This window comes from Trachinotus anak, unplaced genomic scaffold (genome assembly GCF_046630095.1).
Source record: "Trachinotus anak isolate AG129_WGS33_773 ecotype Australia unplaced genomic scaffold, CSIRO_AGI_Tana_v1 ptg000004l, whole genome shotgun sequence".
Classification (NCBI taxonomy): domain Eukaryota; kingdom Metazoa; phylum Chordata; class Actinopteri; order Carangiformes; family Carangidae; genus Trachinotus; species Trachinotus anak.
Genome location: NW_027273855.1, coordinates 10721494 through 10736886, shown reverse-complemented (window position 1 = coordinate 10736886; position 15393 = coordinate 10721494). Strand labels below are relative to the sequence as shown.

The following is a 15393-nucleotide window of genomic DNA, read 5'->3' as shown; positions in this document are numbered from 1 at the left end:
TTTTGAACTGATAACAAGCTGGATGGTCCCTCTCCTCTGTAGCCTGGAGGACGCGGCATCCATGATTTCCGAAAAGAATTTGTTAATTTTCATTTGTCAGACCACAGGACAGTTTTCCATTTTGCCACAGACCATTTTAAATGAGCTCAAGCCCAGAGAAGTCAACAACATTTCTGGATCATGTTTAGATATAGTTTCTTTGCATGGTAGAGTTTCAACCTGCATTTGTGGATGCAGCAAAGAACTGTGTTCACAGACAATGGTTTTTGGAAGTGTTCCTGAGCCTGTGCAGTGATTTCCACTATAGAATCATGTCTGTTTTTAATGCAGTGCCGCCTGAGGACCTGAAGAACACGGCCATTCAATATTGGTTTTTGGTCTTGTCCCTTTGCCTACAGAGATTTCTCCAGATTCTCCCACACAGTCTTTCACAGAGTGGTGAACCTCTCCCCATCTTCACTGCACAGAGACTCTGCCTCTCTGGGAGGCTCTTGTTATACCCAATCATCTTACTGACCTGTTGCCACTTAACCTAATAAGTTGTGCAATATTAAACCAGGTGTTTTTTTAGCATTACACATTTTTTCCAGGCTTTTGCTGTCCCAACTTTTTTGAAACTTGTTACTGGCATCAAATTCAAATTGAACATATGTTTTTTCATAAAACAATAAAATTTCAGCATTTCAACATTTGATATGTTGTCTTTGTTCTATTTTCAATTAATATGGGTTTACATGATCTGCAAATCGTCACATTGTGTTTTATTTACATTTTACACAGTGTCCCAACTTTTTTGGCAATTGAGTTTTTTGTTTTTGCCTCCCGTCCATACAACTCCGGAGTTTCCAAGGCCCGAAAACGGGGAGTTTTAGAAACGCTGCTGGACCTGTTTGAGTGGTAATGCTACAGTGTTGCATTGTAGTCTGGACAGGCAAAAACGGAGACCTGTGGAAATGATAACGTAGCCACACCCTGTCACTCCCTGATTGAATCTTATCAGCCTTGACTACCAATGGTAAAAGCAACGTGAGTAATGAATTCAAGTGTTACTTACCTTGTTTTCTTTCTGTTGTGCTGTGAAAGGGAAGATTGTAGCTGACTCCTCCCACCCTGGACACAAACTCTTTGAGTCACTCCCCTCTGGCAGGAGGCTGCGGTCCTTCAGGACCAAAACCTCTCGCCACAAAAACAGCTTCTTCCCGTCTGTTATCAGCCTTATCGACAAGGCTAGAGAGCCCCACCGTCACTGATCCCCCTGATCCCCAATTGCACCAATCACCAGCACAAATTCCTTGTATGTGGAAACATACTTGGCAATAACACCGATTCTGATTCTGATTCTGATTCTGAAATTCTGTATTTTAGCAATACAACTTCCTCTGCTGATCCTTGTTTATAGTATTTAACTAATCAACTGCAGAGTCGACAATATACTTAATGTTTACACCAGTTTGCACATGCCTATTGTACGCGAACAGTCATGTACATGAGCGTTTCCAGGTGTGATGGTATGGACGGAGATGGTTTCTGATACAGAGCTGAAACGGTTGTCCGGATGGAGATTGATTTCATAGTAGTGTGGACGTAGCTTCAGTTTTCCTCACTGCCACTCCAGTTGACAAATAAACACATTTCTTAACCTAAGCCAGAAACATTAAGCCAGTCTGTTGTGGTTAACTTTTCTCACACATTACTGCGGCACTTTAAAGAATGCATTTGCGGGAGGAATAACTCGCTGTGATACTTTGATGAAAGCTTTGTTTGCACAACTATTATTGTTTTTTCTCCCCACAACTGCCTCTTTGTCAAACTAATGATTTCCTTCCCTTTGTCCATGTCCATGAAGGGAGGTACATTCACTGCACACACACATGGAAAGAGCTGCTGTGTTTCACTGAAGTCAGTTTTTACAGGCTTAAAGAAATTTCTAGTGTCAGTTCAAACACACAATCCCAGAATCTCCTGCAAGCAGCTGTGCTCTGACTTCCATGTGCTTATATGGTCTAGCTCACTCCCCCCCCCCCCCCCGGACTTCCTCTGCAAATGGTATGGTCCATTTAAAAAGGTGCTTGTCATCTCTCAATGCTCTGTGTCCTTTCAACAGTCAGCTGCAGGGAGCACATTTCACGGGGGCAATGCTGGCTCTCTAACACACACACACACACACACACACACACACACACACACACACACTCATGCTGTTACGGAACTCTCAGACACACACACAGGCATGCTCGCACACTGACACACTCCCACCATACATACACTATCTCCAGTGCGTACACTCCTTCCAGCAGATACACATTACCTCTGAGCCAGATGCCTCTCTTTAACGGACAAATTGCTTTGAGGATTTAACTTGGCTTTCTCATAAAAAGGGAGCGAGAACAGACAGAAAAGGAGGGATTTGTTTGGGGACACCTTCCTCCACGGGAAATGGTCAACTTGTCAGCATGACATCTTGTCTGGATTCCCCTCTCCTCCTCAGGCAAAAATCCTGAAAATGATGGATGACAATAAGCAGTTGGCCCAGCGCATCGATGGGGCCATTCAGTCGGCCAGCCAGGAGGTGACCAACCTGCGGTCAGAGCTGAGCGCCACCAGCCGCAGACTGGCCGAGCTGGGGGCGACCGACTCCTCTGCCAGCATGGTTGAGACCCTGCAGCACAACCACAACGGTAAGAGAGCTGCTCGGAGAGTGGAGTGAAATTAAGTGTTTGCTGAGAAGCCGCGCACATGTGGAGAAGGATGAGTGCACTCTGGTGCAGCTGTGTATAATGTTGCCATATGTACCTAAGTGTACATGTGTTGCTGTGGGTGATTGATGAGTGAGCTGAAAAAGCTTCAGCTTATTTCTCTATCCATGGGAATAAGTCAGCGAGTGAGTGGATGAATTGAACAAAAGAGGTGAGGGGTTTCTGCCAGCTCGTGTCCACTCTGAGTTCTCCCACATATCCCTTCTCATGTTGAATAATTAACCTCCTGAACCTTTAAGAGGGGGGTAGAGCTGCACTTTAGTAAGGGCAGAGTGGGTAAAGTTACAGCCTCTTTTCACTCGGGCACTCTGTCTGCTAGTTCATTCGGTACTCCCTTAACTGGGCAATGGATCTGTGTCTCTTGAGGAGGAAGGGAAAGGGGGCTGGTTTTAGGGTTGCTGTGGGTTACTGTTACCGAGAGCTGTTTGAATGGCTGCCCAGTCTGTAGAATGTGTGTGTGTGTGTGTGTGTGTATGTGTGTGTGTACTGCAGCTGCTCTGTCCTTTTCCAACTTTTTTTATACTCAGTTTGCCATATAGATAGGATACAGATGTGTGTATTTGCATCTGCAGACAGGCATAAGCACAGTGGGCGGCATAAGCATGCGTGGTATTTGTGACCATGCGTTGCCATGTCCTTTCAACTTCTGGCACACACATACTCTCACACTTGCTGTTTCCATAGCAGTCAGCTGGCACAGTGAGCTGTCTGATAGGATATGTTCCATCTTGGCTTTGGCAGCACTCTACTCTGAAACCACATCTCTCAGATACTTCTGAGATCAAGCTCAGTAATAGGTCTGCTGTATTTCCTCTCTCTTACATTCACAGGAATAAAAAAACTGTTGGCTAACTTTCCCTTTACAATGACAGAGAGTCATTTAGTCCTCGGTTGACCTCTGTAGTGCTTTTTTAAAGAGGAAAATGTGAACGCAGGCTGCCTTGCACAGCTGCTCAGGAACAGTTTGGTCATGTGTCAGCATTGTTTTCAATGGACTGCCCCTGTCGCTTTGTTTTGCAGTTATTTCTCTCTGTTTGTGTGTGTGCGCGCCTCGCGGTATCCTTTTAACCCTGATGCACGGTCACACTCATGCTGTTTCCATAGCAGTGTGTTTGCCAGTGTGACTGACGACAAGCATTCCTCTGGGAAGGTTTGAGCACTGATGTCATTGTCCCTTGTAGCTGCTTCTCTGCTCAGCTGAAATGATGCTTGGGCTGTGCATGTTCAGTGGTGAATTCACACTCATCCGTAGAGAAGATTCATAAATCTCACATCAGCATCATAAAGAGTGCAGAAAAAGATTTTCTGACTGGTCCATTCTTACAACGTTAGCAATGTTTCTGAAATGATACACGCTCAGAAGCTTACACCTATCTGTAGATCTCTCTCTAGATGGATTTTGTCTGAAATAATTGTCTTGAAATACAGTTCTAAGTGGTTCTGAGTGCCCCTTTTTTCAACATCAAAAAAGACACACACATATGTCCTTTTGATACTGAAGATTATGGTTGCCGATTCCAGCTTTTGTTTGGCCTGTATATCTTCCCCTTGTCATTGTGTCTGTCAGTAAGTCTTTTTTTTTCCCTTTACACCCACCTCTGCTGTCTTTTTTTCAACCCCCTTTCTCTCCTTCTGGCTGATCTTAACAAGCCCAGGGTGTATAATAGAAATGGCTGGGGATAGGGGGATTTGGTAATTTATCACCAGTGGCTGTGTTGGGAAGGGAGGTGTGTGCTAAGGGTCACTGGTTCATTGCACAGCCGGCAGAGTGGGGAAGCTGTATTGGGGGTGCCACATGACACTTTGCTACCAGCAGTACTAACCTTGCTAGCAGGCTAGCTTACTTTAATTGCATTTCTACTGCCTGGGGGTTTGCATTTGCATGTTACATTCATCCCAGCAAGTGTAACAGTTACAATAAATGGGGGCACTTCATGTAATGTCTTTTTGTTGTAGTCTGTGGAGAGGTATATGCGGTATATACTTACAACTGTCTCTTAGTAAAGATAAGAGCCAGCCTCCACATCTCTCCCTTAAACCATTTTATACCTTGTCTATGCTCCGATGTGGTAGGCTAGATCACGAGTTTTCCCATGGACTTAAATAGACCACATTTAGCTTTGGTGTGGCACTGTGGGGCTGCTTATGTAGAGAATTGCTGAGTAGCCATAAAACTGGCCCAAAACTTCTGCCTGTGGCCCCAGTTTGTGTAGTTTTCTCTGTGTGTATGGGAGAGAATGTCACATCAAGCTCCACTCTGGGAATTGGTGGGTTGAATGAGAAGTCCTTTCCAGTGCTCATTCTGCCATATATTTCTTGTGGTGACCTTTAGCTAGAGGTATTGTTGAAATGTCTTTTATTTTACTTTTTATAAGGTTTTCAATAATGGTTGTCAGAAGCTTTTTATTCCCATTGCATCAAATGCTTTTTACAGCCCACTTCATAGAGGTGCATGGGTCATTGACAAATAAAGCTTTTAAAAATGTTTTTAAAAAAAGTCTTTTTAAAATGGATATTATGCATTTTGAAATTAGAATAATGTGTTTCAACAAGCCTTATTTGTGTTACAACATTTCAAAGTTTTAAATTCATTTTTTGACTGTATTTTTAACTTCACCATCTGAAAAATGTCAGGTGGTGCAACCAAATTTATATACTTTCCTTCTATTTATTCTAAGTGAAATGTTTGGCAGGTATACCTGAGTGTGTCTATAGTGGCTAACACATTGTTATTTTGTGGTTGAGTTTTTTGTTAACTATAATTTAAGATTCTTGCATTTCAGGGGCCAGGTATTTAATATTTTTAATATCTAATTTTACATTTAAATACAGAAAAACTTGTATATAAATATACAAATGAATCTATTTAATAAAATAGCTATATACCTCATAGTTTTCAACTATTTGTTCACTTTAACCTATTATTTATTGGTTTAAATAAATATTTTACCTGGTCACACCACCTGACGATTCAGTTGTGTCACCTGACTTTAATTTGACTTTAATTTCAAATTAAACAGGCTTCTACTTAGACACCTGTTTAACCTTTAGCCTTTGCTAGCAAGTTCATACATATAGTTTTTTTTAATAAAATGAAGAGTTTTATAATAAAATAACATTTTCCTAGTTTTACCTTGGTTGTACCACCTGACATGAAAAGTGTACCAGCCCAACTATGAGTTGAAAGTAGCTATTTTTATCAATATTTGAGAGAGCTCTACAGACCTTTTCACTCATCAATAAAGATCACTTGGGGTCCTCTGGCTGATGGAATATCCTGTTTGATGTTGTAACTATTCACTTCAGAATAAAAGATGCATGTATACAGTTGCACCACCCTGACATTTGACAATACACAAATTCCCGGACAAAAGTTTTTGAATTATCTTAACACCTTACTAACACCTTACTAACAACTATTAATATTTGTGAATTTATTATATATATGTTTATATATTATATATAAGCAGTATTAGAGATGGTGACATCCCCAGGATGCATGTACTGGAGGCAGGCCTTTGGCTTTGATGAATTTTGACTGATCATATAAAACTGTGTTGGGTAAATTTCACAGCAGTGTGACTGGAAACAAGAATTTCAATGTTACCAGGTTGTGACAAAGCCAGACAGAATGGTTCTCAGCAGTTTAACAACTTAAAAAGCCTTTTCCAGAGCTTTCAGCCACATCTAATGGTCCTTTTTGCTCTGTTGTCATGGAGATGGCTCAGTTGTCATCATATGACCTAAGTGGTTTTTGCAGTTTAATCAATAGTGTAAAGCATTGCTACAAATATGAATGTTCATGTTCTCAGTCTTTTCTATTGAAGGTGAGTCATACTGTGATAGCATTCACTTTCGCCAATGAAGACAGCCTGGTTGTGCTGATTGCTTAGAAACTTCCCCTATTAGCTACAATAGCTAGTAGGGGGTACCTGAGGTACCATTACAATTCTGCACCTCTCCCAACCCTTTTATATTTCCACACAATATCATGACAAATCTTTAGTTTAATGGCTCTTCCACTAGAAACATGGTAAATTTGCTGAGTAATAGTGAGAGCAGGAGTAGCCAGTGATGTTCAAATGTGCAGAGCTGAAGAACCAACTACCCCCCCGCCATCTCAATGTGTGATTCAGTTGTTTACTACAACGACAAGAAAATGGACCAGAGTAAAACATACCTTACAGTAATTACATCTCTCTTAAGTTTAGGCCCTGTCCTGTCTCCTGATTTTGTGCTGCCTGTTTTTCCTGTGATGACAGTCTCTGTCCTGCTGCGCTCTGCCTAGACATTCAAGTATTTGGATCATTACTTTGAAGTGACAGTGAACATATCAAATCTGCAGTATAGAGGAAAATTATCTAGAAAAAATCACTCCTATAATCTTCCAAATATTTACCAATAACTAACAATGAACAATGAAATCATAGTGTAATTTGCTTGTTTATTTGCTATTGCTGTCTCTCAACACTCAGGAAGAAAAGTGCAAAATGAAGTGCAAGTGCAGTTTCTACACACATCTGAGCATGTGTGTAATAATGCATGCAATATAATAACTGATCTCAGAATGGTGGAAGCTAAATCAAGGACAGCTTGACAAGCACACTTATCTGTAGCTAGCTTTAGCTTGTCACCTGTCAAAGATCCCAGGATTATCCTCAATGTGCATATGCAAACTTGCAGACTTCTGAGAAACACTGCTCTCCCCTCTGCTTGACTTGCTCCAGCCTTTGTCAATGGGATACTGTCACACCCACAAAAGTGACAATAGATGCAATGGCTGGTAGTCAACCAATCCAGAGACAATAGCCTGCTGTGGCCACAGGAAGGCAGTAAATTATTAAATCAACATCAGATCCTTTATGGGACAGAACACTGTTCTGAGATGTAGAGATATTGCCTCCACTTGAGTATTGTTCTATTTGATTTGAATTGCATCTATTTTTAACTCTAACTGGTCAAGCACTGCTTACCTTGCTTGTTCTGACAGCACACCTCTTGGACTAGCAATAGCTAAAAATTTAGGTAAATTAGCAAGCTAGCTGGTAAATGTTAATCAGCCATTTATGTCCTCTTCATCTTTATTACATCAGTTAAATTATTTCTCTTGAGTTGACCTAATTTAACACAGTCTCCCCATTCTCACCCTTTAAGTTTCCCTGATATATAAAAACAATGGATTAAAAGATTAATGCTAAATGGTATTTAGCATTTAAAAAATCTTTCACTCTGTTGTTGTCCTGTATCAGGACACACGATTGTATTTTAATGCTGATTTAACCAGCCATTGTTCTTTGTATAAAAACCATCGATTGTCAGTATCAAAAGCTGTAAACTTTCTTAATTCATGTTAACTGTACACAGGCTAATGTCCTTATCGCCTCTACGTCAACTTGAAACTATGTTGGTCAGATACATACTAGGCTTACCTATACATGGTTTAGCCAAAATAGAGTCCTCTGTCCACATAGCAAGCTCGCAATCAGTGGTAGAGGGAAATTTTATTTATCTAGTCAACGACCATTCAGGGACATGTGGTTTGTTTTCCCCAAATTATAATGACTATACACTTTATTAATTTTGATTAGTTCTCAGTGCTTAAACTACCATGCATCTAATGCTCTAGGCAGCTTTTAGAAGTTTACTTTTTGACAGCTACTCTTTTATATTCTTTTCACAGAGAAACAGTGATGGTGCAAGTAGAAGCTACCATTGTAAATCAACCTACTGAATGTACTTTATCAGTGTTAAGCAGCCTTGTTTATGGAGCACTAGCTCTGAATATCACTGACTTCTACAGAGTTTACTTTGCATCTGAGTGAAAATATGCAAATACTTTTATTAAAGCAAGTTTTGGATGAAACATTAGATGTTTTTCTGTAGCTGATCATTAACTACCTCTCCTGAGGGATAATAATGTTTATTTATTCAGCATTCAAAGGTTATGAGAGAAGGTCAGTCCTATTGCTTTTAATGACTCATCTACTCGTAGTTGAGAGCAAAAGTATTTGAGCCAAGCGTGGTTGATCAAGCATTCACAAGATTATTGACAGCATTACTGTCTCAACACAAAGGGCATGCTTTTCTATCTGAGGCTCATCAAAACGTTTTGCATAATGTCAGGGAAATCATTTGAGTTACAGAGATTTTACCTTCGTGATAATTAAAAATACAAAAATATATAAATTTTCTAGGCAGGGTTATCTGGAAGATCAAGAATGAGTAAGGCCTATTATATCATTTAGCGTGGAGGATTTGCTGTCTCTATACATCATTAATGAGCAGACAAGCTCTGCATGTTAAAATGCTTCTGAGACTACATTTAGCTGGTGTTCTGTAATTCTATGCACGAAAATCCTCCTTGGCCATTGACATTAGATATTAGATAGGATTACGAATATCGGGAGGCTATTTGCTTAAAAAGTAGTTGTTCCTTTAAAGGTTAAGAGAAGAGCAACCTAGACATGACAAGACTGCCCATGCTTTTAATACTATTATCCAGTGTTTGAATTGGAATTTAATAAAAGTTGCCAGTGCTTTAGACCAGCATCTGCACAGCATGTGGTACTGGGTGCTTTTATTTGGCTCATATTTCACGATCGCCTTATAGCAAGTGGGGTGGCTCACACCTCTCTCACACTGGGCTCAACCTGCAGTCTCGAGATCAATGCAGTATTGTGATGGCTAGCCGTTCATCAATACATGATTTTAAAACCAAAAGCAAGAAGCTAAGCGTTTCTTAATCGGCTGTATGGCAGAATCCATTGGCATCATCAGCACGTGAGAAGCTATGAAAATGTTCAAGATTCTTTTACTCACAGTGAAGCAAAAACGCACACACAGCCTGTTCCCAACACTGCCTTCCCTTGGCATTACACCTCGGGCTCACTAAGGTAACATGGCATTTCAGTGAAATTACTTTGCTCTGTGATTGCAGTTTTTATGCGTGAGTGCAGATCCTCTCTGCTTGGCGGGGCTTCCGTCATTCTTTGTACAGCGTTAACATTTAATTGTCAGCATATCAGAGAGACTCTTTACATGCAGTAGATGCTTCATTAACATTGAGAAGAAGTACTTGAGTCCAGTCTGTCTGGAGTCCAGTCTGACATGCACTCCTAATTCCCACTATAATCATCACATGTACAGCATTTAAAACCTGCTCCTACACACGGAACGTGCAGTGATCGATTTTGTTCCATTACTGACTTCTTTAACATGTAGAGGATCTTATCTGCAAAACTGTCTGTACATTTCATTTCTAAGTTAGTACTAAAATGAAAGATTATCTTTTCGTCAAAGGTATAACTGTTTTAAAAGCAAGAATGTACAGTTGATTCATCACTTACAGCATGGAATAAAGATAGTGTTTGCATAATTTCGAAATGCACTTTTATATCTCAGCTATTCTAAAATGTCAGCAGGATATCACATAATGTCCTACCCTCTTCAATTAGGGTAATGTATGCAAAAAGGGGTCTCTGGCATGCATTTCTGCAGAGATGCCTCAAATGTCACTGCTTTCTTGTTAAGAGTACGATTTGAGTGCTTGGTTAGTTACATTATGCTGAACTCATGTTTATGAATACATATCAATATATATTGGGTTAAATGAATAGTATTTCCTACAGTTTACTTCAGATTTTGAACGAAATATCTACTATGAAATAATCCACTAATGAATGATATATGACGACAACACAGTATTTGAAATGTTAAATAACATAGGGCAACATTTTTGGGTACAAGCTGTATGTGTTCTTTTTTATGCTGAGAAATTTGCTTAAGTTTCTGACCACATTTCTACATGTCAAAGCACTGAACATCTGATCACTGCCTTTGCTGCATCAAGCCCTGGAGCAAAAATATCATTTCAGCTATTGTCTTCTTTTATTGTTAAGCTGTGGTCCTGTCAAAATCCCAGCAGAGTCATTCAAGTGTAGAATGTCCTCACACAGATTACAGGTTTTTGCATGAATTGCATTTCCCTGCTGTCTTTTGTCTGCTCACAACAGTGTCTGGAAAACCTGACATTTTGCAACATCCCATTATGCCACTTCGTACCCTTTCACACATTTGATGAAGAGGGATAGGTAAAGCTGCTGTCACTCAGAGAGGCATTTGGTGTAGAACGTCAGATAGGTGACTGGAAAACAAAGAAGCAAAAATGCAGGAATGATATAACAGGCTAATGGAGTCATATAAAAGACTGCAATGAATTACCTCAAGCTGTGAAAATGGCACCAAATCTCATTAGTGTTTTTTCTCGATGGAGATGGCTTTTCAGTCCCTCTCCGTCTATGGCAATGATAAACTTAACGAGTTGTGTGAGGGAAAAATGATAGTTGTCCTCAGGTTTCATGTTTATGGCACCTTTTATGGTCATTTATTTGACAAGGTTACCCAACAGATGGTTACTTATCAGAGCAATCTTCAGAAGTGCCACAAAAATTGGAAATGGCACAATTGCCTTTGGCAAACTTAATTTAGCTCCTCTGCTGGCGTCAACTGCAGTAAGTTTCCTAATGAATCCCAAGTTTAGAAGGAATCACCACCCACTGCAGGTTGTATTTCAACTGGAAAGACCCATGTTGGTATAATTAATAAGGTTGAAACCTGAACATGTGGTTGGAGCTAGCAATTACTTGCCTATAAAGCAAGTTAATGATGAGTGATGTTAGTCTGTTACCATATGCTTTAAGGTCAGTCATTTACATATACATGTTGTCATCAACTGGGTGAGAGAGCCTCCTGAATTAGACTGATTACCATGTAGTATACGTTTGAAATATATGATGTGGTGTGTCTTATGCATATGTTCACCATATTCTGCGTGTGTATTCATAGTGGAGCCATGCACACGCACACACACACACACACACACATGCACGCACATTCTTTTCTGTGGCCTTGTCATAACTTATTGAGCAGGGGAGTGAAGTGTTTTCCTGGCAGTCATTAGCTACCAACAGGCCTTGACACACTAGCAGTGGCTTTGTTTGACATTACACCCGTAATGTCAATTAACCCCTACCCCACCCACCCAGCCAAACACACTACTACACACAAATATCATTAATTTATCTCTACCTGAATAGACAGTGTGATGCCCTTCATTGCATTTGGGTAGGTCAGGTCTGTAGTGTATACTTGATGTTTTTGGTTGGTCACAGAATGCATTAATGAGTTAAAGCAGCTCTCAGGTATGTAAATTTATGTTGCCCTCTGTCCTTCAGCCTGCCGTTCCTCAAAACCGATGCTAACAGCACTCTCACGCACAGCAGCAGATGGCATGAGATGGTGCTCAGTAATCAGTGACATTGCATATATATTTAGTTGCCATGAAGTTCAAATGCTGAACTGTGTCATGTGGGGGTAGAGAGTAAGAAAGAGAAAAAAAGTACTATAGTACAGCGTAAATGTCACTTCCCTACAGAAAAACATTTGAGGGGGGACTTTGAATATGCTGTATCTCCATGAAGGTGACAGGCCAGTATAATGGATAATGCACCATGTGGACAGACCACTGTGAACAATGATTAAAACTCTCATTAATGTGATGGAAAGCTTCATTACTGGACGATGGTGGGCGGTGGGCATCATTGTTTTTATACTGATCCACTAAGATCCCCCATTAGTCTCTAGATGGCCTTCATTTTATATATTTGCCACAGGCCCCAGCTCAAACATATCAGAACAAACTTGTTCCTCAAGATAACGTGGGCGAGAATCATTCATAACTGTATCGTTGCCAGTGATCCAGTGATCATAAAGGGAAATAAAATGGGAAATTAGAGCAGCTGAATATATGTGAGGCTGTACTGCAATTACAATGGATGGGACTCTAGCGTAGAAATCTGCACAGGGGAAGCTGATAGGTCTGCTCCGTGGCCCCAGAGAATGACTCCAAATAGGCTGAGATAGGAGATGAGGAAAGTGTGTGCTCGTCAGGCATGGAGCCCCCCAGTGGTTTTTGAATGATGTGATGTGATGGGGACTGGGGAGGGGGGGGGTCCGCTGCAGGGCCTCCAAAGATTTTGTCAGCAATTATTCGCAATGAGGTGCAGTCAGACGATCGGCTGTGGCAGCAGCAGTGATGAAATGACATTTACTCTGTTCATCTCACATTTCTGAAAGTGGTAGGAGGTGAAAGGATGTGAGTTTTGCCTATATCTGTCTACTCTTCTGTTTCTGTGAGGCTGATGTTGTGCACTCAGTACAAAGTGCTGCACATTGTGTGGAGATGGTGTAAATCTTGACGTCATCCTATTACTTTATTTTTCTGCAGGTCTCACAGGGAAGTGATCAGAACATTTCTTGTTTTCAGACAAGACCTTAGTTTGATTGTTAGGCTAAATATCAGAGAAACTAAGCATTAAACCATAAAATACTGTACCATCTTACCATATTTAGATAATTCAACTGGAAAGACTTAATGGTTCCATTGATGACATTTCAGTGCAGAGCAGTGTTCATCTTCAGAGTGTTAATTTCGGATCCTAGCTGGGGGGTACGTGGTGTGTGCAACCCAAGATCATAAGAGTATTTTGGGTGTAGGTATAGCCGAATAGAATTACTGCATAGCTCTGCAGAAGCATTGCCTTTCCTCAGAGCAATTTCAGACATATGCACTGGTCCTGGGTCGGATTTCTCTTTGCACACATTTCACAGCAACCATTCAGAAGCTGACAAATAGAGCTGGATCTCAGATCAGTGATTATATAAAGCCTCTGCTTGTGTGTCAGACAGTTTCCTCCAGCTCAGAAGGACCAGTCAAAGGAGCCGTGGGAGGTGTTTCAAAGTTGTTGTGGGACATTGCCTTGAAATTGCTACATTGCTTTGGGTAAGGATGTTATGGTTTTGGCCTGAACCAGTGACATTCAATGTTAATGATCAGGGGGAGTGTGGAGGTACTCATGCACAGCTGACACTACCATAGCTATCAGAGTGTTAAACACTCCCGTCCACCTCCCACATTTTGTATTCATGCTGCTTGGAATGATGCCCTTAAATTGTGTTGATGGTTTTGAGTGTAGATAAGTTCACCAGTTATAGGTTGCGAGAGGTAAAGGTTACAAGGGACCTTTTGGAATTACAGTTGTGTGGAAGTAGTTTCAGGTGCAAGCTATGCAAGTTGCATAATGTAGATGAGTTGAAGTAACAAAGGGATACAAAGGGAGGAGGAGAAGGAACCAAAGTATGGATGAAGAAACATGATGTGGTGTGTACTAGGGAGGGAGTGCATCTACTGTGTTATTATGTTGTCTAATGCCTGCCTAGGTAATGCCTGTTTCAAAGTTTCCACATTTTCGACTTGGAGATCCAAGGAGTGCACCTATAATGCAATGTGTCTTTTGCTTGGAAGAAAGAATATTGAAAAGAAAAAAAATATTGGAAAGAAAAATGTATATACACTGTAATGAAAAATGCACAGATTCACAAAGTGCTTTTCTTTTTCTCCATTTCTTTCCACCTTACCTCTCTTTTTTTCCTCTGATGGTATAAGCATACATAGACACAATGCTGATTCTGTTTCACTCCAGTCGGTTAGTCAGACCTGGCTGTTGTGAATATGAGTGATCATCCAGCCTACAACTGTCCATCTATCAGCACGCAGGCTGTCCGGCCAGCTGGTGCCTGCTGGGCTGGAGAGGCAGATTGGGCAAGCCTGGATGTCACAGTCGTGGCAGGTGGGCCCCGCCATCAGGTACCATAATGCCCACTGGCACAGACGGCACCGGCTCACAGGCGCGCGATGAGGAAGGGAGTGGGCATGGATGGTGGAGGATAGAGGGAGGCATCTTGAGTCATGTGTGTGCCAAACCTGACAAATTGGATAAAGCCTCCAGTGGATAGGAAGGGCAGTTCCAGTGTGAGGCTGGCATATGAAGAGGACTGGCACAGTGGGTGGAGTGGGCAGAGGGTGGGAGGGGTGAGGGTGACGGAGAGCAGATGTGTGTGTCATCACAACCCTGGTATCATGCTGAAGGAGGGGAAGCATTACTTGTGTTAATGGCTGTTAACAGACAGATACACACATACACAGAGCAATAAGTGATGTCTCTGTATGAGTGTGTGGGCCCTTCCATAGGAACCCCAAAAAATAATGCCTATAGTGCTATTTTCACATACACACATCTGTCAAGGGATACTCCTCATCCTGTACTTCATTAGTTTTTTCACGTGTCATAAACCATTTTTGGCTTTCTGCTTCTATTACCTATGAAAAATCACTTGAAAGTCATATTTTATCTGCTGATGTAATTCTGCTTTCAAAATGCCCAGAAACCTGCAGTGTCAGATTTGCTGCACTGTTCTTTCCATCAGAATAACAGACGAAACAGTATACAGCAATCTGTGCAGAAGCTGTTTCGCTATTGAACAGTGCCTGAAGCTGGTGGATGTTCTATTAACTACATTTTTTAGAAATTTGTTTTTCAAAGCAAATTTGGTAACACCGAGTTGCCTAAATTTAAGGAGGTTCAGTTACTGTGAATTAGTTTTTAGATTTTATGTACAGTGAAAACTGTCATGTCATGACGACATGTGGAAACATTGTATATTTACTTCAAAATGCAAGTGGCTCTGAACTAAATGAGATACTAGAACTAATCTAGATAGGTACTCCTCTAAACTCTGT

At 40.9% G+C, this 15393-nt stretch overlaps 1 protein-coding gene across 2 annotated transcripts in view; it reads left to right on the top strand.

Annotated features, from left to right (window-relative positions):
* The window catches only part of LOC139620366 (kazrin-like), a 172912-nt gene that overhangs the window by 63107 nt on the left and 94412 nt on the right, over nt 1–15393 (top strand). The window contains exon 3 of one of the 2 annotated variants that reach the window (XM_071475790.1): nt 2489–2678. In XM_071475790.1, coding sequence (XP_071331891.1) covers nt 2489–2678 — 190 coding nt within the window. Of the gene's footprint in view, nt 1–2091; nt 2679–15393 lie in introns of those variants that run through there. The other variant, XM_071475791.1, reaches the window with a different exon arrangement.